Source organism: Molothrus aeneus, chromosome 12 (genome assembly GCF_037042795.1).
Source record: "Molothrus aeneus isolate 106 chromosome 12, BPBGC_Maene_1.0, whole genome shotgun sequence".
Classification (NCBI taxonomy): domain Eukaryota; kingdom Metazoa; phylum Chordata; class Aves; order Passeriformes; family Icteridae; genus Molothrus; species Molothrus aeneus.
The window spans coordinates 18,642,698-18,668,320 of NC_089657.1; the positions used below are offsets into that span (position 1 = coordinate 18,642,698).

The 25,623-nt window shown below is 40.3% G+C and overlaps 1 protein-coding gene and 1 long non-coding RNA gene across 2 annotated transcripts in view; one reads left to right on the plus strand and one right to left on the minus strand.

Annotated features, from left to right (window-relative positions):
- Nucleotides 1-985: 985 nt before the first annotated feature.
- On the minus strand, nucleotides 986-2,926 carry LOC136561749 (uncharacterized). Its single transcript, XR_010784400.1, has 2 exons — nucleotides 2,888-2,926; nucleotides 986-2,563 (listed from the first exon to the last, which is right to left on the minus strand). It is a non-coding gene; the product is annotated as an uncharacterized lncRNA (long non-coding RNA).
- Nucleotides 2,927-2,963: 37 nt separating this feature from the next.
- Nucleotides 2,964-25,623, plus strand: part of ATG7 (autophagy related 7) — a 91,401-nt gene continuing 68,741 nt past the window's right edge. The window contains exons 1-17 of the mRNA XM_066558317.1: nucleotides 2,964-2,997; nucleotides 4,069-4,269; nucleotides 4,508-4,562; nucleotides 6,412-6,529; nucleotides 7,338-7,415; nucleotides 7,889-8,005; nucleotides 8,549-8,698; nucleotides 9,192-9,280; nucleotides 10,245-10,366; nucleotides 11,426-11,516; nucleotides 12,779-12,923; nucleotides 13,616-13,774; nucleotides 16,598-16,792; nucleotides 20,496-20,699; nucleotides 21,996-22,111; nucleotides 23,841-23,916; nucleotides 25,031-25,111. Of these exons, the coding sequence (XP_066414414.1) occupies nucleotides 4,092-4,269; nucleotides 4,508-4,562; nucleotides 6,412-6,529; nucleotides 7,338-7,415; nucleotides 7,889-8,005; nucleotides 8,549-8,698; nucleotides 9,192-9,280; nucleotides 10,245-10,366; nucleotides 11,426-11,516; nucleotides 12,779-12,923; nucleotides 13,616-13,774; nucleotides 16,598-16,792; nucleotides 20,496-20,699; nucleotides 21,996-22,111; nucleotides 23,841-23,916; nucleotides 25,031-25,111 (1,974 nt within the window). The 5' untranslated portion in view covers nucleotides 2,964-2,997; nucleotides 4,069-4,091. The remainder of the gene's footprint in view (nucleotides 2,998-4,068; nucleotides 4,270-4,507; nucleotides 4,563-6,411; nucleotides 6,530-7,337; nucleotides 7,416-7,888; nucleotides 8,006-8,548; nucleotides 8,699-9,191; nucleotides 9,281-10,244; nucleotides 10,367-11,425; nucleotides 11,517-12,778; nucleotides 12,924-13,615; nucleotides 13,775-16,597; nucleotides 16,793-20,495; nucleotides 20,700-21,995; nucleotides 22,112-23,840; nucleotides 23,917-25,030; nucleotides 25,112-25,623) is intronic.

Sequence of the window (25,623 nt, forward strand, 5' to 3'; positions counted from 1 at the left end):
AACAATTGCTGAGGTTCACAGCCATTAAATTGGTTTTTTTTTCTATTCTGATTTGCAACAGCAATTCTGGCCAAAATGGATGGTAATTTAGATGATCCCTGAGGAAATAAAAGTCAGCCACAGTTATTAGTGCTGAAAAACACATTTACTCAAGGGCTGCTGAGAGTTATCAAGAAATCTGTCCTGTTGCTCATGAAAATTGCCTTTTCTGACCTTAAAATGTACTAATACATGACAAAACCTCAGCAAGATCATTGAAAATCGGTCTAAAAATGATGGTGACTGTAACAACAAAAACCTTTGGTAAAAATAAAGAACATTCAAACAGCTAAACCCAGGAAAATAAAGCTGCCTGAACACATTTATTTTAATCTCAAGCCATTTTACCCATGATCTTTGTGTACCTGTGTTAACGGCAAAGACAGGGGATTTGTGATAACCAATTTTATAGCGATTATATAACAATAAACAGGGAAATGGGACACTACCTACATTAAATAGCAAGTACCTAAGAAAATTTTTGAGTTTATTTCACTGAGCAGGCAGTTCCAGTGGCTCTGGATGTGAGGGAAGCAGAGGAAAGCAAATTACGGTAAGAAATGGAGAAACCTCACACCAAGGTGGGGCAAGGCTCGAGAGAATATTTCAGGTGTGGTTTCCTGGAAAATGCTTTCAGCATTTTCCGGTTGAGAGCCAAGGTCAGAGGACACGGAGCTTCAGAGAACACAACGAGAGTCTGGGGATTTCTTGTGAAAAACACGTTCACTCTCCTGTGTGTGGAAAACGCCAACCACTTGTTTCTAACATTTTAAAAGTTTAATAGGAATAAAATGGCTATAAAAATAGCAATATAATTAGAGTAATAAACATTTTGGACAATTTGGATTTAGGACAATATGAGACAATAGAAACAAAGAGTTATGGATGTCTGGGTACCTTTTTCTGGGCAAAATAAACCCGAAAAAGGACCCACGTTAATGGAGGATTAACCCTTAAAAACAATAACCTGTTGCATATTCATACAACTCATACATGATGCATAAATTCCATTCAAACACAGGATTCTATCTGGGCAGTGTCAGCTTCTTCCTCCCAGTCCTAACCAGTGTCTTCAGGGCTGAGCAAGGTGGGAAGAAGTTAGTTTCTTCTGATAATGGAGCAATGAATTCTCTTTCTCTGAAAGATTTAGATGTCCTGTGGCTGCTATCTCAGTGGGAGTACCTCATTCCTCTCTTTAAAATAAGTATCTTACATAGCATAGTTGCTATTTTAACATTGTTATAACCTAAAACTATATTAAACACACTACTTAAGAAAATTAATACAGCATAACTTTCTAACATAACACATATAATATTCATTTTAATATCTGCGAAAAGCCAATCATAAAATACGCATTTTTCACATGTGAAAATTTAAAAAATTTAATAAAGGACAAAAGGAGCGTGGAGCAAAGGTTATTATGTCACTCAGCCAAGAGCACACCCACTATTTTGGAAACACCCTTTATTTACCATTTCTATTGCATCAGCCTGTTACATATTCACAAACAATTATTTGTAAACTTCCCCCCAAACTAATTTACATGTCCCAAGAACTGTTTAGCAGGGCTCCTCCTCAGTTCCACCTTTTTAGAACGTGAGTACTCCTTGGCTGTGGTTTTGGTCCATTCTTATCACCTCCGGTATAGGAATGTGCCCTCTGCTGACGGAGTGACAAAACTATCCATTGTCTCCTCAAAAAGGAAATAAGCTCAGGAGTTTCTTTCCTCAATTAGTGAAAAAGCCACCTCATAGGACCCGGGGGACTTCACCTCAAGTTAAGGACGGCCAATTGAACAGGAGCCAAAAAGTCCCAAGAGCAATTTACTAGAAAAAGGACAGAATAAAGAAACTAATGGCTTTTGTGAGGTGTTTTACCAGGGGCAGGGACCTCTTGCACCTGGTTTTTCTCTGTAAAGAGTTTTGTTATTTTGCCTTTTATTAAAACATTTTGTTTCCAACACTACCACAGAAGCCATCCTGCTGATTTTATGCCTTCCAAGGCAGCTGAGCTATCTTGGGTGTGAAACAGATCTCCAAGAGCTTATGAGACCTGGCTCGAGGAGACCCCTATTTCAGTCTAGTTATGGGCTTTGGTCCATAACTCTCCATAGTTTTGGTCCAAAATATGGTCCATATTTTCTTCAGAGGTTGCTGACACTTGGCAGATCTGTACAGGTGTCCATTGGATGTTATCCCATCCAAGCAGGTTTTTTAAGCCTACTTATATCAGCTATTTCACTGACTTTATTTACCAACAGAAATAAAACCCGTATCTTTATAACAAAGTTACTTTAACACCACACGTACAAAATCCATTTTAACACTTGCGAAAAGCCAGTATGTATCTCCGACAAGCGCTGGGGTTGAGGTGCGCTGGTTTTCAGCACGGACTGCTCTCGGAGCGCTCCGTGGGTCAGCAGGGACACCTGGCGGGGCAGGAGCGAGCCCGGGATGTCGTGGCCAGCCGGGAATTCCACCGCGGACAGGAGAGGAAACAGGAGCAGGCATTTTCCCACCATCTAAAATGGAATTCAATGAAATTATTGCATTTTCTCAGGGCTCTGCTGCGTGCCGGGGAAGTAGGAGCAGCACACGGCGGCGGACACACGGACGGCAGCGGACACACGGACGGCCCCGAGCGGTGCGGGACACGGGCCCGCCGGCTGGCCCGAGGCGGGGGATGCGACAGAGGGCGGGCAGGCACCGCCGCAGCCCGCCGGGACCGGCACCGGGATGGGGATCGGGATGGGGACGGGGATGGAGATCGGGACCGGGATGGGGACGGGGATCGGGATGGGGATGAGGATGAGGATGAGGATGGGGACCGGGAGCGGCTCGCGCACCGTGGCTCGCACGCCATCAGCCCGCGCCGCCCGCCCGCCCCACGCTGCGGTAACATCACCGCTGTGCGCCGGCCGGGCATGCCGGAAGTGCGGAGCGAGCGGCGCAGCCGGTAAGGGCGAGCGGGGATGGGGCGGGCGGGTCCTACCGGCACCGGCACCGGCTCCGTCCTTGGCACTGCCCCCGCGGGGTCACAGTCCCGGCCCCGTCCCCGCCCTGCCCCTTGCAGCCCGCGGTCGGTGTGCCCGGGCCTCACCGGCTCCCCGGGCTGCGCTCAGGCGTACACGAGGCGGGGGCTGCCCCGTGCCGGGCCGGGGCCGTGTCACCGTGCGGGGATGGTGCCATGTCCATGTCCGTGTTCGGTCCCGGTGCCGTGTAGGTTCTCTGTCAGTGCCGTGTGGCTGTGCGGGGCTGGTCCCATGTCAATGTGCGGGGCCGGTCCCGTGCCCACGTTCGGGTCCGGGCCCGGTGCCGTGTAGGTTCTCTGTCAGTCCGTGTTGCTGTGCGGGGCCGGTGCCGATATCGTGTGGCTGGGCTGTTACCGTGTCTGTGTACGGGGACAGTGCCATGGCCGTGTCCGTTCCCGTGTGTCCGTGCCGTGTCCGGTCCCGGTGCCATTCCCGTGTGGCTGTGCCGTTCCCGTGTCCGTTCCCGTGTGTCCGTGCCGTGTCCGGTCCCGGTGCCATTCCCGTGTGGCTGTGCCGTTCCCGTGTTCAGTCCCGTTCCCGTGTGTCCGTGCCGTGTCCGGTCCCGGTGCCGGTGTCCCGGTGCCCATCCCGGCTGTGTCTCTTCACAGGGCCGCGCTCCCGCCGCCGGGCCATGGCCGCAGCAGCCCCGGGCCGTGCCGGGCCGTGCCCGCTATGTCCGGTCCCGTTCTCGTGTGGCTGTCCCGGTGCCCAGCCCGGCTGTGTCCGTGTCCGGTCCCGTTCCCGTGTGGCTGTGCCGATCCCGTTCCCGTGTCCATGTCCCTGTCCCGGTGCCGGTGTCCCGGTGCCCATCCCGGCTGTGTCTCTGTTCGCAGGGCCGCGTTCCCGCCGGGCCATGGCCGCAGCAGCCCCGGGCCGTGCCGTGCCGTGTCGGGCTGACCCTGCTGTGTCCGTGTTCAGTCCCGTTCCCGTTTGTCCGTCCCGGTGCCGGTGTCCCGGTATCCCGGTGCCCATCCCGGCTGTGTCTCTGTTCGCAGGGCCGCGCTCCCGCCGCCGGGCCATGGCCGCAGCAGCCCCGGGCCGTGCCGGGCCGGGCCGGGCCGGTTCGGTGCCGCTGCAGTTCGCTCCGTTCAGCAGCGCGCTGGACGCGGGCTTCTGGCACGAGCTGACCCAGAGGAAACTCAACCAGTACCGGCTGGACGAGACCCCCAAGCTCATCAAGGGCTACTACTACAACGGTGAGCACCCACCGAGCCCCGGGCCCTGCCAATTCCACCGGGCCCTGCCAATTCTGGCCTCTCCTGATGCTCCTCTCAGCCTATTCTGCTCCTCTGGCACATTTCAGATGCTTCTGAAACACTGCAAAGAGTGGCTGGGAGTTTTGTTATGTTTCATTGTCATTTACATCAACAAAAAAGGGAAATAACCCCAATGTTTTGGTTTAAAAGGAGCTTTGTTGCTGCTTTTTTTGTCCAGGTGATCCTTTGGGTTTGCCAGCTCGCTTGACACTGGAGTTTAGTGCCTTTGATATGTAAGTACAGCCTGGGGTTTGCCTTCATTTGTGTGTGGAGACACATTCCTGGCATGAAATTGATATATTAGTTAGAGAAACTCTATGTGAGAATAAATAACTCTACATGAGAATCAATAATTCTACATGAGAATAAATAACTCTACGTGAGAATAAATAACTCTGCATGAGAATCAATAACTCTACATGAAAATCAATAACTCTACATGAGAATAAATAACTCTACATGAGGATCAATAATTCTACATGAGAATAAATAACTCTACATGAGAATAAATAACTCTACATGAGAATCAATAATTCAATGTCAGAGTAGGTAACTCTGCATGAGAATCAAGAACTCTACGTGAAAATAAATAAATTACCTTTTTACCAAAGGTTTTTGTTCTTACAGTCCCCATCCTTTCTAAACCAATTTTCAGTGGTCTTTGTCGTGTATTAGTACATTTTAAGGTCCGAAAAGGCAATTTTCCTGAATAAATAAATAAATAATGAACTTTATAGCAGTGGAGGGACTGCTTTGAGTCACAAAAAATTAACTCCTTCTGGCTGGATTTAAGATATTCTGATTTCTCAGATTCTCTCACTTTCTGCATGTATGTTTATATAAAATACCATTTTTTCCCATTTTGCCATCTTTTTGCATTAGGGAGAATTTTTTAGTCATTTGACTCCTTCCCTTATAGCTTAATTAGGATTTCAAGTAGTTTTTACAATCCCTGGTTGTTACACTGTAATCTCTTCCAAAGTGTTGATCTGTTATGACTGGGAAAATACCAAGTTTTGAGAGCAATGGAAAGGAGGCAAGGAAATCAATCAGATGTGTAAATTAAGGGAATATTGTAGGGTTTTACCTAATTTATCTCAAAAATAAAATACTGATTGCAAAGAGCAGCTTCTCCAGCTGATGATGTTACGAACTATAGAAGCTGCTCAATCTTTTGTGTGGTCTGGGTTTCCTTTGGGATGTGTTTCTGTCAAATTTTAACTCACTCTTTATGTGAGTACAACACTGGCACCTAAGTTCAGCATAAATTCGTTTTTCCCAGTGCAAATCCCATTTGTCACAGGTAGATTCAGTTTAAACAGAATTTAAAAGCTTCAATCCCTGATTTAGTGTCACTCTGCTTGGAGAGAACACAGATGCCAGATGTGGTTTTGAAGCCATGATGGAGATGTGTGCTTGCACTGGTTGTTATTCCATCAATCCATGCTCATAAAGATAAATTAATTGATATTTTAAAATTATATATTTTTACATATGATATTAGATATGTTATATATGTTATATAAAATATATAACAGAATATTATATATAATATATATTATATAATGTATAATGTATATAATGATATCTATTATATATATAAAATAATATAGTACATAGTATTATATATTTTATATATATAATAGTTCTATTAATATATTAAAATTATATATTATTATGTAATATATTTTTATTGTATATAATAAAGTATTATATATAATATTATGTATATTATATAAAAATATAATATATATAGAATATATATATATTTATGTATAATATATAGCCTATATTATAATATATATTGTATATTATCTATTATATATTAGGTATAAGATAATATCATCTATAGTATTATATATATTATATTTATAGATAATATTTCTATTGATATGTAAAATTATATATTTTATATATAATATTTCTATTAATATATAGATATTATAAATGAAATGAATTTATTACTTTAATTTATATTAATTTTGTTGCTGTGCCTCATGTCATAATTGAAGTTAACACCATAAGATAGATACTGCTGCTGGTGACTGTGTTAATTCCCAGAGTTTTCCCTGTTTTTCCCAGGAATGCTTCAATACCAGCACGTTGCTGTCCTGCTTTTGGAACGTTGTACAACACCAACACTTTTGAGACTTTCAAATCCTGTGATAAGAAAGCACTTCTGGACAAGGAAGCAAATGAGGTGAGATTTCAAATCAAATCACAGAGTGTTTCCAAATCCCTTCTACCCCTTCAAGTGCTTCACACTCTGCCCCAAATTTGGAGGTACCCCAGTCCTGAGTAGCCTCAGGATTTACATATTCTGGAAGGAAGAGTTTGGTCTTTGCTTTTTACTGTTCTCTACAAAAGAGCAGAACCTAATTTAATTAATGATGACTAATTCTACATGAGAACTCCATCACATTTTAAACTCTACAATGCTCTTGGAGCTGCCAGGGACTTAAATTCTGTAGAGCACGTATTTAAAATTTGTGTTCATACCCAAAAACCAGCAGTGCCTGGTTTAAACCTCAGATTACTGCAATTTATCTGTGTGATAGAGAGATGGGGAAGCAGCACAGCAGCAAGAATCCTGAGATAAAGCAAGAAAAAGATGGGTGAGAGGGGCTGGTCTGCCTGCACTGTCAGCAGTTAATTCAGTGTCATGGCCTGGGGAGAGGAGAAAGTCAAATTGAAGATGCTTTACTTTGACCTGTCCTTGATTCCTTTAATTAATTACCATGAGTAACAAAGTTTTCATGCATATCTTCATTCCAAACTAGGAATTTTTTGCATTCCTGTGGCCTTGTAATTCCCTGTTGTCTGACCTTTAAAATCCTTTTAACACAGATAATTGTATGAAGAAATTCAGTTTTTAAAAAAGTCAGTGAATGTTTCTCTCCAAACTTTAAAGGTAGCTGGAAGAATTACAGATATTTGCAGCTGTTCTCATGTTCTCTTGGTGTTTCTCTGGCCTTTTTCTTCCTCCTTGTCTCCACAATCCATGGCAGATCTGGGAATCTATCAAATCTGGAGCTGCCTTGGAGAACCCAATGCTCCTGAACAGGTTCCTGCTGCTGACATTTGCAGTGAGTACAGATAATTTGTGTCCCCTACTTGTAGTGGGAGTAGTGAAGTAGTTTCTTTTTAGGAATATTCATATATTTTGTACTCATAATAATGCTGCATTAATTTATTTTTATGTTATTTTCTACAAATGTATAAGATTACCTGATGGTCTTACAGATATCATTAGAATAGAGCAGCTGTTTCATGTTTAATTAATTGAAAACTTTGCTAAATGCTCCAGCTAGCAAAGCCTGAAGGATTGTACACACCTTGTCTGTTTAAATCTTAAATTAAAACATATACAGAGAATGGAAGCCTTTTAGTATTTTTATGATTTTCTAAAATCATTGTGAGAGAAAGATCCCTGTGGTTCCCATGGATAAAATCATAAAGCATTAATTTTAATTAGTATTATATCATTTATTTTGATATGGAGGGACTGCTTTTTCTTTATTACCTAATTTCATTTTTCTTTTTTTCTTTTTTCCCCTAGGATTTAAAGAAGTATCATTTCTATTACTGGTTTTGCTACCCTGCTCTCTGCTTCCCTGATGGAATTGAGATCACTCAGAAGCCTGAATGTCTTGGGGACAGGTTCTCACTAAATCAGGTATTCAAAATCCTAAAGATTGTGAGTTCTGCAATACTGAGAACTCCTCTGAGCTTTAAAACTCAATATTTTTGTCACCACATCCTGAATTAATTGGAGGCTCTGATTTCTTTTAAAAGCTTCACTTTTTTTTTTATTTCCATGTTGGTTTTTTGTTTACCTTTTGTTCCAGGATTGTTTAAATTATCTCAGTTTAGGTGCAGATATGGCAAACAGTCCTTGAAGAGGTGATTATGCTAAGCTATATACTTTATATTTATTTTTGAGATATATATGTTAATCTGTATATAAAAATGAAAATTAAAATGTATTTACGGATACAGCTTTGGTTTTGAAACTCATTTAAAAACCTTTATAAAGGGGCATCCCCTGAGTGAGCCAACTCATTAAAATTACAAAATTATTAATAAAATGCGTGTTTAGACAAGAAAAGGAAGTTATTTTTTTATTTTTTTAGGAAAAAAATTAAACAAATTTTAGTTTCTTTCATATTACAGTGCAGAATTGTTAAAACTGCTGGTTCAGTTGTGTTTGCACTTTCAGATCCAAGCCCTGCAGAAAGCCTATGATGACCTCTGCCAGGAGGAGGGGGTGACAGCCCTGCCTTATTTTTTAATCAAATATCATGATAATTCTGTCATGATATCCCTGCTGAAAAAGTGGGATGGCTTCTTTCAAGACCAAGGAGAAAAGGTAATGAGAATTTTATATCATTTTATAGAATTAAATGTTTAATCTGTGAATGGTTTGAGGCTTTAATGCTGAGCTGGGCACAGTGGTTGTGTCCTGAGGGTGGCTGTAAAGTGATTTTTGTGCTGTTTTCCCTTTGATTTGTTCTCTTGCTGGCCTGTGCCTTGTCACTTTTTGATCATCCCAAAATCAGTGCAGAATTTTGGGTTGGGAGCAAGGCTTCAGTTGCTGGGCTTCTGTCCTAATTGTGTTTTTAAAGTAAAGAAAATGCATTTACTGCAGTGAACATCCAGTGTCCCTGAAGAGGCCAAACTGAAGAAATCTCAAAGCTGTGGCAAAAGCTTGAGGAAAACCTGCTGTGACCATGGATTAAATATTTATAAATATGCAAAATGTGTCTGTAGGCCTTCCCTGTCCAGAAGTTTTATTTAAAAATGCCAAATAAACTTTCATGACTGTGATGGAGGAGTTCTCAATTGAACAATTTGATTTGCAGGTGACAGTTGGAGTTTATGATCCTTGTAATTTATCCCAGTATCCAGGATGGCCACTGAGGAACTTCCTGATCCTGGCAGCCCACAAATGGTACCTATTTTATTCTTTCCCACAAGGATTATTGTTGGTTGATATTAAATGAGATCATTTTCTCCATGGTGTTTCACTCATATCACACACCTGAGATTTTGTTTTTTGCCTTGGTATTCACTTGGAGTGATTCTGATTTTGTGCATGATTCTGGTTTTTACTTCTGTCAGTCACAAATTCCTATAATCCTAAAATGGATGCATTTACCTGGAAGTGCCAGCCTCACACCCTGCCAGTACCCTCCAGCTGTGTCAAATCTTGTTCCAAATACTCTGTGAATTTAAAGAATTAATTAGTTTCAAATAATAGCAGACTTGCACTTTAAAAATCAGATTTTAATAGGTTTTCTCCTTGTACCACTTGAATTTTTTTTTTGTTGGGGAGAAGATGGGAAGAGAAGACACAGTTACATTCTGTAACTGTGTTGAAAAAAAGGATTTAAATTATCAAATGAGTTTGGGTTGCTGTAGCAAAACTGTAATTAGGTTGCACTTCCATAGTTTTGAGTGTTACATTTACACAATCTTGGGGTTGAGAAGGGTTTAGGCACTAAAATTCTTATTTTTTATTTGGGTGTTTGAAGCATAAGGAGGAAAAATTATATATACTGAGAAGTCAGAGGATGTTGGTGCTGCAGCAAAGTCCCAGCATGCCACCTGATGTGTGCTCTGGTGCTTTTCTGCTTTTTATTCCTCTAAATCTGCAGTTTGGCCAGTGCTGGATAAATGCAAGGTCAGGCTGGCGGTGGCATTGCTTTGGAGCTGTGTCCCACCAAACCAGTCATTTTCTGACACTTCAAGAATTATTTCTCTTTCTGTACCTGATAATGTCCAGTACCAAGACAAAAAAGGCTCATTCAGAACCTGCAAAGGACTAAACCTGTGTGAAATGGTGCTAAAAGAATTCTCTTTTCTATGAAAGAAGTTGCATGTGTGTCTCTATTTCTCCTTTATTTGGCTGGCAGGGGCAGTGCTCTGCAGAGGCTTGAGGTGCTCTGCTTCAGAGACAGGACCATGCAAGGGGTGAGAGACATCACCCACAGCATCATCTTTGAAATCAAACTGCCAGAGGCACCCCTGGGCCCAGGTAAGCCAGTAAAAACATTTTTCCCCCTTTTTTCTTTTCTTCTTCATCACTGCTGACATGGCAAAATAAATTAGTGCTACAAAATTGTTACTGATGCTAAGTTGTTTCAACTGGATTTTAAATTGAATTTCTGTTAAGTGTCTCTAAAGGAAATGGTTCTTTTTTCAACAAAGAAAGAAGAGAGAATATTTTCTCTTAAATTTTTTTCCTCCTGTAATTGTGTTGCTAATTGAAAACTAAGAAAAGTCCTGCTGGTGGCCTAGAAAATACAATAAAACAACAGTTTGTCTCATTTTTTCTTGTTGAATTTGTATACAGTCCCTCGGGTAGGAAAAAAGTAAAAGTGAATTTGAGATGCAAAATTTCTGGAGAATTTCTAAAATAATAAAAACCTGCCCCAGAATGGAGCTGTTCCTTTAATCCCATAGTCACACATCCAGGTATATTTTAAAGCAGTAAACTTAAAATACTAAAACATAATCTCAGATTTAATTTCTAAGTACAGGACAGCATCACCAAATTTTTCTACCTCAGGCAAAAAGGTTCTGAATGCTTCAGATGTCATTGTTGCAAATTATTTAATTCTATAAAATTAAGATACATAATTCTCCACTGAATTTGCAGGTGGGGTCTAGGGACCATGAAATGATGACTAAAATTGGCAAAATTGCCTGAAATATGAATTTACTGAGCTTGGCATTAAAGATCTGAGGGGGAATGATGCCAGCTCTGTGCTGGGTTTGAAGCTGAACAGGCAAAAGCAGCACAGGGGACACCTGAGAGCAAAGAAATTCTCCAGGAACTTTCAGATTATGTCAACAGCACAATTTGTATAGCAGGTTGTTAAAATTCAGGTTATTTACTGGCAGGTTTAAAATAAGGGTTTTTTCCAACAGGGTTAAGGCCAAAAAAATTTCTTTTTTTCTGTCGTGCAATATTAAGGTTTTCATTCTTTCTTTCCTTTTTCTTTCCTATTTTTGGTTTTGTTTTTGTTGTTTTGTTTGAGGGTTTTTCTTTTTCCTTTTTTTTTTGTGTGTGTGTTTTAAATATTTCAAACAGATTGTCCAAAAGCTGTTGGATGGGAGAAGAACCAAAAGGGAAGCATGGGACCAAGGATGGTGAATCTCAGTGAATGCATGGATCCAAAAAGGTTTGGTTTTTGTCTTTTAAATTCCCACAGTTTTCTTTACTTGGGTTTAAGCCATAGCAAGTTGAAATGTGAAATAGGGAAGAATATGCAGGAAAACATCCACTGGATATTGTTTGGACTTTCTTTTGGAGGTAAGGACCGTCACAGGGCACTGCACTGCCTGCAGCAGAAATCTTGGCAGTTTTGGACTCTAGTTGGGAATTCTGAATGCATTTATTTAAAACTGAGTGCAGTGTAGGTCAGAGTGTTGCAGGCTGTGGATTTCATTGGATTCCATAACCTGCAGGGTGTTCATGAAAATGAGCATGGGGGAAAGTTCATCCTTTGGGGTGTGTCAGAGTGGGACAGGAAGGAGCTCAGGAAATGTGACTTCAATCATTTTTATCATTCTGTTTGGGCAATGGATTGACAAGAATGAGGTAACAGAGTGTCTGCATCTGTGTCCTTGCCTTGGAAAAACTTCTTGGTCTGATGGTTCAGGTTCAGCCCATCAAGCAAAGCCATTTCTGTCTCAAGCATTTGTGGAAATTCTCAGTCTTCACAGATATTCAATAGAGTTCATCTCAGAGTTCTTGATTCTTTAGGTTTCTTGACCTTCTTTACTTGTATAAATTATCTAAGTGCTTCCCAAAGAGGTGTTGGTGAAATGCCAGCCTTGACAATTGCCATTTAAATCCTTGTTGGACAAAGAATTGTCTGGATGCTGAAAAGATTTTATTTATGATGTGTGAGGGAATGAAACCTGCAGGAATCTGAGAGCTGTGGTGGTCTGGCTTGGTGAAACAGGTGTTAAACCCTGTGCTCTGATGGATAGAAAAATCTGCCCCTTGCTTGAACACAGATTTCCTACTTCATTTTCTTTCTCAGACTTGCACAAAGAAGGGCCCACATGTGGAGGGCACAAGTGGAGTATTTCAAAGTTAAGGGCAGGTGTAACTGGATACAGGAATCCAGGTAGTTTAAAAAAGAAACAAAGATTTATGGACAAATTATCTGTCTTAACAGGAATCTTGGCTGAGACACCATTTTTATTTTCATACTTGCATCAATTTTATTACTAAAGTTTTATTTTTGGATCGTTAGTTTTTCAGAAGCCCTTGTCTGTTTGTTTTTCATATTACCTTTGTATTATACTGCTGAATTCTTTCTCTCCTTTAAAACAAATGTTCAAAATTACCTAATTCAGCTGAAATACCAGTGATTCCTTTGTTGGAGAAGCACAGGAGGGTTTGGATGTTATTGTTATCTATTCCATGGCACAGGTTGGCAGAATCATCCGTGGATCTGAATTTGAAGTTGATGTGCTGGAGGTTGGTGCCTACTCTGGATTTGGAGAAGATTGTGGCTGCCAAGTGTCTGCTGCTGGGAGCTGGCACCCTGGGCTGCAGTGTTGCAAGGACCTTGATGGTAAATCCTTCACCTCACAAAGAATATCCTGCTTCTCATGAAACCTGTATTTTTTTATTTCTTTTGTCCAGCTGCTGTGACACATCAGAGACAAATTGCATTCTCTGCATCAGAATGCACAGAATATTCAGTAATATTCTAAATTGCAGGAATTCAGTAATATTCTAAATTGCAGGAATAGGTGACATCTCTACCTAATGGAAATAAATAACTGAAGTTCTGCTGACATGAAATAGGAAGGGAACCTTGGCAGAATATTTTGAGTTTATTTTAAAAAAGGAAATTCTGGAACAAATTAACAAGCTACAAAGAGCAAATTCACAGTGAAGCACTTGAAATAACTGTGCTGATGATTCCTTTCAGGGATGTTCAGCCCTTTCCACTGAATTCAGCAGGGTTTGAGGGGTTTCTGTTAAATGCTATATTTAGCAAATTATTTATATGTATTTATTGATCTAAAATTTATATATTTATTATATATATATATATATATTTAGCAACCAAATTTTCTGTTCCCTTATTTCAGTCACTTCAAAAAACTGCAAAAACTTTTGTAGCTTAAAAAAAGTGAACAAAACTCAACGTTGAGTTGAGTGGCATTACTCAAAACCATTTGGTTTTGAGTGGCATTACTCAAAAAACATTTCCCAAGGCTGTTGTACTTATCTTTATTAACTTTTGTTCTCCTTTAGGGCTGGGGGGTGAGGAAAATCACTTTTGTGGACAATGCAAAGATCTCCTACTCCAACCCCGTGCGGCAGCCGCTCTACGAGTTCGAGGATTGCCTGAGTGGGGGCAAGCCCAAGGCTCTGGCAGCAGCAGAAAGGCTGCAGAAAATCTTCCCAGGAGTGGTAAAATCATTATTTTCATGTTCTATCACTGGGGGAAATAAATAAAAAATTAAAAAAAAAAAAGTGACTTTAAATTGTTATTCCAATTTGTAGTAGTTAAACGTCAAAAACACTGTGCAGGTGTTCTGAAATATTATAGTTGGTTACTGAAATATTATAGTTGGTTACTGAAATATTATAGTTGGTTACTAAAGTATTTCAGTTGGTTATTGAAGTATTTGTTAGTGACTAAAATATTTTACTTCAAATTTCTGTTCCTGGTGACTTTATTGAGGTAAATTGTCACAATATGACACGAAATGAACACTCACACGCTGAGATGTCCAAGGCAAAAAAAGCTCATTTATTTCTGGACCACAATATTTATAGAATTCCAAATGTAATCATAGATTGGAGGATGAAATTGCCACCTCTCCAACCACACTGGTCAAACCAACAGTCCATCCATTCTCTCCTCCAGAAGGAGTGCAAAACAATCATTATTTACATGAAAAGTGCGGGAGAAACTCCATTAAAAAATGCAAACATCACAAGGCTCAGAAGAACTTCAGAAGAACAGGGAGACAGTAAATATTTGTAGTAATGAAATATAATTAAGGATCATTAAGTCATTTTGTAGCTTCTTGAGAGTGAGGTGAATTTTTTTCCTATCTAGGATGTCCTAAGGAGCTTTGAGTAATGCCAGGTCAGACATATTAAATGTCTACTCTGGGAGCAGGTCCTGAGGGAAGAAATAAATGTATTTTTGAGATTTCCTATTATGTTTCAGACCCCAAATTTGCAATCTTCTCTAAATTGATTTTCTATATTAGAAGCTATAGCTTAGTTTTTAACAGCAAGCAAAGAGAACAACATAGAGTCCCCTTTTTTAAATGTCATTCTAACATTTTATGAGATGCTAACTAAATATTTTGGATAATTTGGAGGCATTTTAAAACTTTTCTTAGATTCCTGAGATTTTGGGACTCTGTGGAATGAGCAAGATCTTTCTTTGGGGATATATGTGGCATTTACTCCTCCTTAAAATAATGCCAATGTGCCCTTTGAGCTCTTTTTGCCATTGTTGGGCTGCCAAATGCACCTCAGCCACTTTGGCTGGTGACTGCTGTCTTTGTTTTGAGGGGCAAATAAAATTGTTGGAGCTACCAGGCTTATCTGTATTCCTACAGCTACAATTGAGCTTTTCTTGGAATTCTGGCAGGATTTTCGTATTTACAGACCACATTGACCATTTTGTGGTGCAGTTAATTCCAGCTTATTTATTTGAATTTATGAAAGAAAAAATTGCCCTCTTGAGTCACCAGCAGTGTGGGTTGAGCTGATCTAATCAATCAGCACTTGAGCAGCACAGGCTTGATGGGTTATCCATGAATACTTTACTCAGACATAGCATGGATTAAGTTCTGTATTCCTACCAGAAATTTTGGAGGATATAATGGCACTGAAATTAAAGCCTGCCCAGAAATTTCCTGATGTCTGTGGTGATGGTACAGAGGGTGAAAAGAGGTGGATCCTTTTTTACAGGATGTTACCCACAGCCATTTCTCCAAGCTGCTGGATGGGCCTGGTTCTTTTTATCCTCAGGGAGATTTCTGTGTGTTTTTTCTGTATTTCTGTATGTTATTTCTGTGTGTTATTTCTGTATGTTATTTCTGTATGTTATTTCTGTGTGTTATTTATGTATGTTATTTCTGTGTGTTCACCCTTCTGGTCATTTGATTCACCTGGATTTATGAGTTGTGCTGGTAATTAATTGGTCTGTGTCAAAAGCACATTCCACCAACCTTCCTCTCCTCTCTTCCCATGGAATTTTATGCTTGGTTCATCCAGTTTTTGCTGTTTGGTTTTTAATTTTTCCTGCAGTGCCAAGCAGGGAGGCTTTGGCAAGCCTTGTTCTTCTGTAACATAAATGAGGGCTCCATCCTTCCCTTCCCTTCCAGCAGATGGCTGGCAGCTTGTGCTGACACATTTCCAAAGGAGTGAATGAATTGTTTGCATTGTCCATGCATTGTGTAGATGCTTCTTTGGCACAATATTTGCTCTCAGTGTGTCCTGCCCTAGTTAGGGGCTGGAAGAGGGAGATGTTTCTGCCATAGGAGCCTCTGTTCAGTGCAAGCCTCCAGCTCTGCAGTGACAAAGTCTCAGAAGTGCTTTTGGCTGTCTCAGGCTCCCACATGGCTGGGGAATTACAGGGAAATCATCCAAGGCTGTTCTTGTCCTGAGGAACTACAAATAAGGAGCAGTGGGTGTGATGCTGCACATGGCTGTGACTGAGGATTTAGCAGCAGAAATACAAACTGCAGCCTGGTAAAATCGTGTGGGAAGGGGCTGGAAAGAGAATCAGGACTCAAGTTTTAATCACTGATCATAATCATGTGTAAATGTGGCTGCTTGGCTTTGGGGTGCTGTTTGTAACCCCTGGCATCAGGAGCAGTTCCAGTCTGTTCTTGCAGTGATTTACTAAGCCTGCTAAGACTTGGAGTCTCTTCTGCCTAAATCCAGAGTGAGAAGCCCAGCACTGTGCCTCAGTGCCCAGCCCTGCCCCACAGAGAGCTGCAGGGAGCAGAGCTGCCATTCTGCCAGGGGGATTGCACTCATCCTGTGCTCTGTGCTGGATTTTACACCTGGATTTTCTAAATCCAGAGTGAGAAGCCCCAGCACTGTGCCTCAGTGCCCAGCCCTGCCCCACAGAGAGCTGCAGGGAGCAGAGCTGCCATTCTGCCAGGGGGGATTGCACTCATCCTCTGCTCTGTGCTGGATTTTACACCTGTTTCACCACAAGGTCACCTCTGACCTGCTGCTTTTCTCTCTGCCTCTCTCTAGAGCTCTGAGGGTTACAACATGAGCATCCCCATGCCAGGCCACCCAGTGAACTTCTCCGAGGTGACCATGGCCCAGGCTCAGAGGGACGTGGCACAGCTGGAGGAGCTCATCGAGGGCCACGACGTGGTGTTCCTGCTGATGGACACCAGGGAGAGCCGCTGGCTGCCGGCTCTCATCGCAGCCAGCAAGAGAAAGGTGGGCCACAGGCTTGCCCTTTGCCTTGAAATTGCCTTGAAATTGCCTTGAAATTGCCTTTCCTTGAAATTTCCTTGAAATTTCCTTCCCTTGAAATTTCCTTTCCTTTCCTTCCTCTTTTCCCCTTTCCCTTTTCCCACTCTCATTGCAGCCAGCAAGAGAAAGGTGTGCCACAAGCTTTCCCTTTTCCTTTCCCTTTCCTTTCCTTGAAATTGCCTTTCCTTTCCTTGATATTGCCTTTCCTTGAAATTTCTTTTCCTTTCCTTGAAATTTCCTTGAAACTTCCTTTCCTTTCCTTGAAATTTCCTTTATATTGCTTTTCCTTGAAATTGCCTTTCCTTGAAATTTCCTTTCCTTTCCTTCCTCTCTTCCCTTTTCCCTTTTCCCACTCTCATTGCAGCCAGCAAGAGAAAGGTGTGCCACAAGCTTTCCCTTTCCTTTCCCTTTCCTTTCCTTGAAATTGCCTTTCCTTTCCTTGATATTGCCTTTCCTTGAAATTACCTTTCCTTTCCTTGAAATTTCCTTTCCTTTCCTTGATATTGCCTTTCCTTGAAATTGCCTTTCCTTTCCTTGATATTGCCTTTCCTTGAAATTGCCTTTCCTTTCCTTGAAATTGCCTTTCCTTTCCTTCTCCTTTCCCCTTTCCCTTTTCCTACTCTCATTGCAGCCAGCAAGAGGAAGGTGTGCCACCAAGCCACTCATTTCATTTCCTTCCATTCTCCCTTTATTTTAATTTTTTTAAATTTTATTATATTTTTATTTTATTTTAATTCCTTTCTTTTAAATTCCTGGCCCTTTCTTTCTTTAGAGCACAAATGAGCTTCCCTTTGCCAGTGGAGAGATCAGTGTCCCTTTAGTGAGGGCTTCACTGAATCACAGCCTCAGGTGTAAGTGTGTGTAACTTGATAATTCATCAGGTCCTCCTTAATCCTCCTGGCCTTTCTTGCACCTGTGGTCTTTCTTTCTGTTTTAGTTCCTTGAAAACAGCACAAAAATGACAAAATGAGCAAGTTTGCAAAGCTTGTTGTCTCCTTAACAAAAATCTGATTCCGTTCCCCCGAGGACTGACTCCCCATGTTTGTTTAAATATAAATATCAATCATATTAACCCATCACACAGCCCAGGCAGGGTGTTCCTGGCACTGTGTTTGTGCTGCTCATGGACACAAAATTCCTGCTGTCTACTGGGCAGCAGATTGTTGGGAGCAGGAATTTGGAGCAAAAATTATGTGAATAAAGCAATTTCTGACCTTTCTGTTCTCCATCAGAGCTGCCTATATGGCCATCTTGAAGTTCACTTTTTAAATCTCTTCAGAGTTTGAAAACAATTCAAATCAGCCAACTTCCAATTATTATGGGGGTTGGCTGATTTTAATTAATATTTATTATTATTATTACCACAAAATCTTTGTGTTGTTTTGGTACCATACAGCACTTTTTTCTTCATCTCAACCCAAACTCTACTTTCAACTGTGTTAACAATTTTTCAAAAATTCAGTTTTAAAATTTCAAAATTATTAGCTGGGAAGTGCCAGGCCCAGCCTGTTCTTCCACATGGTACGGTTGGGAATTTCCAGCAATATGTGGAGTTTTATGTGCATATTTTATATGAATCCTGTCTGGTTCAATCAGGATGGAATGGTTTTATGATCTCCAAAACTTCCCTCCTATGTTTTCTTAGCCAGCAGTGCCCCTCTACATTTTTCTTGCAGCACTTGTATGATTTTGAGGATAAATTTTGAAACTTTTTGTGACATTTCTCTGTTACTCCGTGGTGCAGTGTGTCTGCATCACAGTTAGTTGATTTTGATAACATCCCTTAGATGTGAGGAGATGGAATTCTCTGCCACTGAAAAAACACAGCAGGGAAATCTCCAGGTGTCCAAACAAATGCTCAATATTTTATATTGGTAAACACTCACTTCAAATGTGATTTTGTGTGGCACCTGCAGATCTCAAGTACTGCACAGTTTGCTCCCAAAGGTCTCAAAAAGAAAATAAAGGAGATGGTTTGTGTGAAATGCACACCACCAGGGCTGTGTGGAGCAGTAAGAGTTCTTTTCCCCACTCCACCATTCAAATGCTTTGGGGATCTTTGCAATTCCTGCAGTCCTTGTCCAAAACAAGCACCTCAGGCAACCCAGCCCCTCAAATGATAAATCCTCATGTCAGATATTAAATCTACTCCTGCTGAGCACTGGAACTTGTTAAAATTTGCTTCTTTTTTCTTTTTGTTAATCCATGCCAAAAGATCCTTTTCCATTTGTCTCTTTATCAAAACCAGATGATTTTTTTTTCTTTAATTAAGGCTCAATCAGTCAGAATGAAATAGTTACCTGCCTGTAAACTGAGAAGAAACAGTTGATTGCAGTGGGAATTGTTTAACATTGTTAGTAATTCCTGCTAATAGCAGCTCTTACTCATATTTTGGAAGTGGAACGCCATATTCAGGTTTTACAGGTAGATGCAGTGAGAAGATGGAATCTTTTAATTGCACAGATTCAACAGCAGGGTTCCGCTTCAGGACTGAGGAAAAACAAACTACTCCAAGGCTGAAACAATATGCAGAAATAATTGGAAATACTGAGAATGATGATGAGACTCCCAGCTTGCTAATTAATTCTTGAGGGAGCTTCCCTCAGAGTTCTTCTTTGAAACAATTCCTGGCTGGAAGAATGGAAAACAAGGAAGTGCTGCAGCAGAATTCCTACCAACAGGACCTGCAGATGAAGCAGTGCATCTTCCTTGGTATCTGACTGGCTGCAGCCATTGTTGTGTTGATATTTGTGCTCCAGATCCCTCTGTGCACTTGCCACAAAGTGGAGAGAGATGCAGTGAGAAGATGCAATCTTTTAATTGCACAGACTCAACAGCAGGGTTCCGCTTCAGGACTGAGGAATAAACTACACCAAGGCTAAAGAATATGCAGAAATAATTGGAAATACTGAGAAGACTCAAAGCTTGCTAATTAAGATGATTAATTCTTGAGAGACCTTCCCTCAGAGTTCTTCTTTGAAACAATTCCTGGCTGGAAGAATGGAAAACAAGGAAGTGCTGCAGCAGAATTCCTACCAGCAGGAGCTGCAGATGAAGCAGTGCATCTTCCTTGGTATCTGACTGGCTGCAGCCATTGTTGTGTTGATATTTGTGCTCCAGATCCCTCTGTGCACTTGCCACAAAGTGGAGGGAGAGGGGAAATGAGGACACAGGAATTGTGCAGCACAGCTGCTCCTGCTCCCCATGTGACTAAGCAGATGCAGATGAAGCCCATAAGTAATCATTAATTGCTTTCCTTACTGAGCAGAAATTGCTTTGGATAACAGATGGTGTTTCATTGCTTGAAGCTGCTGTTGCTTTTTTTTTTTTGTCACAAGTTTGTGTAACAGCTAGAGGGAGTTATTCATTCAGATCAGATTGCCCTGAAAGGCACAGGAAAGGACAAGGCCTTGTGGCTTTCTGAAACAGACTTTTATTTTGGTTTTGGTTTTTTTCCTAAGGGCTTGACAGCTGGAATTCTGCACCTTTCAGAAGCTCTGTTGTTTATGGCTAAGGTGGTAAATATGCAATTAATGGGTTGCTCATCCATCTTCAGCCTGTGGGTTTTTTGGCATTTATAGTGACTAAAAACCTCAAGGCTGCTTTTTTTCTTCCCCTCCCTTTTCGGCTCACTTAAAATCTGTTGTTCTCTCTTTATTGTTCACAGTTGGTCATCAATGCTGCCTTGGGATTTGACACTTTTGTTGTTATGAGACATGGCCTAAAGAAACCAAAGCATCAAGAATCTGGTGATTCACATTTCAGCAGCACCTCTGCTCCTTCTGATCTGCTGGGATCCTCACTGTTCTCAAATATCCCTGGCTACAAACTGGGCTGCTACTTCTGCAATGATGTTGTGGCACCAGGAGATGTGAGTAGAACTTTATGCAAACAGTGATTATGTATTATATATTATATATTATATATTATATATTATATATTATATATTATATATTATATATTATATATTATATATTATATATTATATATCTCTCTTTTGTTGCAACTTGAATTTTTATTTGGTTTTAATGGCGTTTCCCCAAGGGATCTGCTACTTCTGCAATGGTGTTGTGGCACCAGGGGATGTGAGCAGAACCTTATGCAAACAGTGATCATATATTATATATTATGTATTATATATAATATATTATATATATTATATTTTATGTATTATATATCTCTCTTTTGTTGCAACTCGAATTTTTATTTGAATTTTTAATGACATTTCCTAAAGAGATCTGCTACTTCTGCAATGGTGCTGTGGCACCAGGGGATGCGAGTAGAACTTTATGCAAACAGTGATTATATATTATGTATTATGTATTATATATTATATATATATTATATATCTCTCTATTATATATTATATATCTCTCTTGTGTTGCAACTTGAATTTTTATTTGGTTTTAATGGCATTTCCTGAAGGGATCTGCTATTTCTGCAATGGTGTTGTGGCACCAGGGGATGCGAGTAGAACTTTATGCAAACAGTGATTATATATTATATATTATATATTATATGTTATATATTATATATTATATATCTCTCTTTTGTTGCAACTCGAATTTTTATTTGAATTTTTAATGGCATTTCCTGAAGGGATCTGCTACTTCTGCAATGGTGCTGTGGCACCAGGGCATGTGAGTAGAACCTTATGGAAACGGTGATTATATATTATATATTCATCTCTATTGTATATTATATATTATATATCTCTCTTTTGTTGCAACTCGAATTTCTATTTGAATTTTTAATGGCATTTCCTAAAGAGATCTGCTACTTCTGCAATGGTGCTGTGGCACCAGGGGATGCGAGTAGAACTTTATGCAAACAGTGATCATATATTATATAGTATATATTAGGTATTATGTATATATTATATATATATATATATGTATATATATATATAAAATATGTAATATATTATATATATTATATATAATATATTATATATCTCTCTTGTGTTGCAACTTGGATTTTTATTTGGTTTTAATGGTGTTTCTTTAAGGGATCTGCGCCGTGTTGATGCACACGAGGTAAAGAAATAGCAGATTTTGATTTGGAAGGTCCCAGATGTGAATTTGACAGCACTAGAGGTGTTTTGCACAGGGCAGCTGGTTCCTTTGGAGCTCTTCTGCCCTCCCTTGAGAGCTGTGTGTGTTTGTAGTCCACCAGGGATCGGACTCTGGACCAGCAGTGCACGGTCAGCAGGCCTGGACTGGCTATGGTGGCTGGAGCCCTGGCAGTGGAGCTCATGGTTTCTGTGCTGCAGCATCCAGAAGGGTGAGACATTGCTGTTCTCTGAGAAATCACACCAACCTAATAGAATCTGTAGTGAGGAGGAGGAATTACACCTCAAGAAGGACAATTCTGTCAGGGGTGATGTCTGTAAATTAATGCAGTGTGCAGTGTTGGAGGGAACTGCTTCATCAAGTCTTAAGTTTTTCTTCTGTCTCTGAATTTAACCTCAGAAAAGTATTAGGAATCTTTCAAAAGAAGAAAATGTTGCTATTAGTAATCTTGGATTTGCTGTCTCTTTCCCTTTCCCCTCCTTTTCCTTTTCCACCCCTTTTCCACCCCTTTCCCTTTTTTTTCCCCTTTCCCTTTTTTCCCCCCTTTCCCTTTTTTTCCCCCCTTTCCCTTTTTTTCCCCCCTTTCCCTTTTTTTCCCCCCTTTCCCTTTTTTTCCCCCCTTTCCCTTTTTTTCCCCCCTTTCCCTTTTTTCCCCCCTTTCCCTTTTTTTCCCCCCTTTCCCTTTTTTTCCCCCCTTTCCCTTTTTTTCCCCCCTTTCCCTTTTTTTCCCCCCTTTCCCTTTTTTTCCCCCCTTTCCCTTTTTTTCCCCCCTTTCCCTTTTTTTCCCCCCTTTCCCTTTTTTTCCCCCCTTTCCCTTTTTTTCCCCCCTTTCCCTTTTTTTCCCCCCTTTCCCTTTTTTCCCCCCTTTCCCTTTTTTCCCCCCTTTCCCTTTTTTTCCCCCCTTTCCCTTTTTTTCCCCCCTTTCCCTTTTTTTCCCCCTTTCCCTTTTTTTCCCCCTTTCCCCTTTTTTCCCCCCTTTCCCCTTTTTTCCCCCTTTCCCTTTTTTTTCCCCCTTTCCCTTTTTTTTCCCCCCTTTCCCTTTTTTTCCCCCCTTTCCCTTTTTTTCCCCCCTTTCCCTTTTTTTCCCCCCTTTCCCTTTTTTCCCCCCTTTCCCTTTTTTTCCCCCCTTTCCCTTTTTTTCCCCCTTTTCCCTTTTTTTTCCCCCTTTTCCCTTTTTTTTCCCCCTTTTCCCTTTTTTTCCCCCTTTTCCCTTTTTTTTCCCCCTTTTCCTTTTTGTTTTTCCCTTTTCCTTTTTGTTTTTCCTTTTCCTTTTTGTTTTTCCCTTTTCCTTTTTGTTTTTCCCTTTTCCTTTTTGTTTTTCCCTTTTCCTTTTTGTTTTTCCCTTTTCCTTTTTGTTTTTCCCTTTTCCTTTTTGTTTTTCCCTTTTCCTTTTTATTTTTCCCTTTTCCTTTTTGTTTTTCCCTTTTCCTTTTTGTTTTTCCCTTTTCCTTTTTGTTTTCCCCTTTTCCTTTTTGATTTCCCCTTTTCCTTTTTGATTTCCCCTTTTCCTTTTTTTTCCCCTTTTCCTTTTTTTTCCCCTTTTCCTTTTTTGTTTTCCCCTTTTCCTTCTCCCCTCTTTCCCTTCCCCTGTAATGAGGAGCTGTTGTAAGTTGTGGCAGGCACACGAAGGGTTTCAAGATAAGCCCTGTGTTGCAAATCTTATTTAAAACTCAGTGAGTGTGACACAGAAATTACTCTGAAATTCTGCACCATGAACCTCAGGCTTATTTCCTCTCTTGAAAACCTGGGAGAGAAAAAGTGACTTGGGAGTTGCAGATGAGTCTCAGACTGATTTTTATATATATTTATCATGCTGAGTCTTGGTTCCTATGAACCAGACTTTCCACACAGATTCCTTGACTCATTCCAAGCTGTAGCAAAATGTCTGGAAATTCTGAGTGTGTTGTCTTCCTCTAATTTTCCTGTTGTGTTTTTGGCAGTGGTTATGCTGTGGCCAGCAGCAGTGATGACAGAATGAATGAACCACCCACTTCTCTTGGGCTTGTTCCTCACCAGGTAAATCATTGGTGGTAAAAACTTTTGTTGATGAGCTGGGAACTCATCATCACTGATGTTGTCTCCTTAACAAAAATGCTGATTCTATTTCCCAGAGGACTGAATCTCCATGTTTATTAAAAAAGAAATATCAATAATATTAATAACCCATCACACAGCCCAGGCAGGGTGTTCCTGGCACTGTGTTTGTGCTGCTCATGGACACCAAATTCCTGCTACCTACTGGGCAGGAATTTGTTGGGAGCAGGAATTTAGAGCAGAAATCACGTGAATAAAGCAATTTCTGACCTTTCTGTTCTCCATCAGAGCTGCCAATATGAGCATTTAAAATTCATAGTTTCAATCTCTTCATAGTTTTAAAACAATTCAAATCAGTCAACTCCCAATTATTACGGGAGTTGGCTCATTTTAATTATTTATTATTATCACAATGTCTTCACATTCTTTTGGTACCATAGAGCACTTTTTTCTTCAACTCAACCCAAACTCCACTTTCAACTATGTTAAGAGTTTTTCAAAAATTCAGTTTCAAAATTTCAAAATTTGGGGCATTATTATTAATATTGCAGAGGTACTGAAGTTCTGTTCCTGGTGCCATCTCTTCATTGTAATAGACAGAATAAAAAAGGATGATCAATACTCCAAAGAGTTCACAACTGAAGTGACCAAACCCAGCTTCAAAGTGTTGTCAGAGCTCCCTGTGTTAGCAGAAATAGTGCTCTGGAATTTTAAAATTGCCTGTCAATAATATCATATTAACATCATCATTGAGGAATGCACAGCAGTTAAATGTTCAGACTCTAGGTTATAGAGATGGGGAAAAAATGGGTTTAAGCTGTCCCACCATGGTTTTTTATTTTTCATGGAACTTTGCAGTCAGAAAAGGCCAACTGCAGATGGTGCTGTGCCTCTATTTCTGGTGAGGTAATGCTGCATTTATTGTGCCATTATTTGTACAGAAAAGAGCAGTAATATGTGCTCAGTGTAAATTCACTACAAGTTTTACTGGGAATGACTGTCAGAATGATAGATGTTCTTTTTATGTTCAGTTCATGTTGAATTTTGGAAATGTTTAAAATAGTAATGTGATTTTATTTTTTTTTTCTTCCTCTAGATCCGAGGGTTTTTATCCAGATTTGATAATGTTCTTCCAGTCAGCCTGGCATTTGATAAGTGCACAGCCTGTTCAGCCAAGGTGAGGCTGAGTTTGTGCTTTCTATTATTTTTATATTTCTAGGTCAATTTTGGGAAACTTTTTGACATTTTCTCCGACTTGGAATCTGTTCCCACTTCAGCTAAAAGTTCTTTTTCCCTCTTAGCCTTTTTTTTAGCTGTTTTCTACATTTCTTTGGCATCACCTCTTAGCATGCTGCTCTTTTTATCTCCACATAAATGCTGCCATCTGCTGAAGAATCCAAGCAGAGACTGACCAAGACATTGCTGAAAAAATCACCAAAATACTTATCACAAAAATACTGTCATTATCTTTTAGCTTTGTAGGAAGGAATGAGATTGGTATTATTTAAGAAATGCTTTCTGATGTCTGAAATTGAATAAATATCCCTTTAACTTTCTTAATGTCTTTCCAAATAGGCAAAGCTGTCGAAATTTCAAGTTTGTGATACAAACCAGACAAATAATGAACAATTGAGGGGAAAAAAATTGCTTCTTACCATTTCTTTATTGAGCAGATTGTTCATTTTGCTG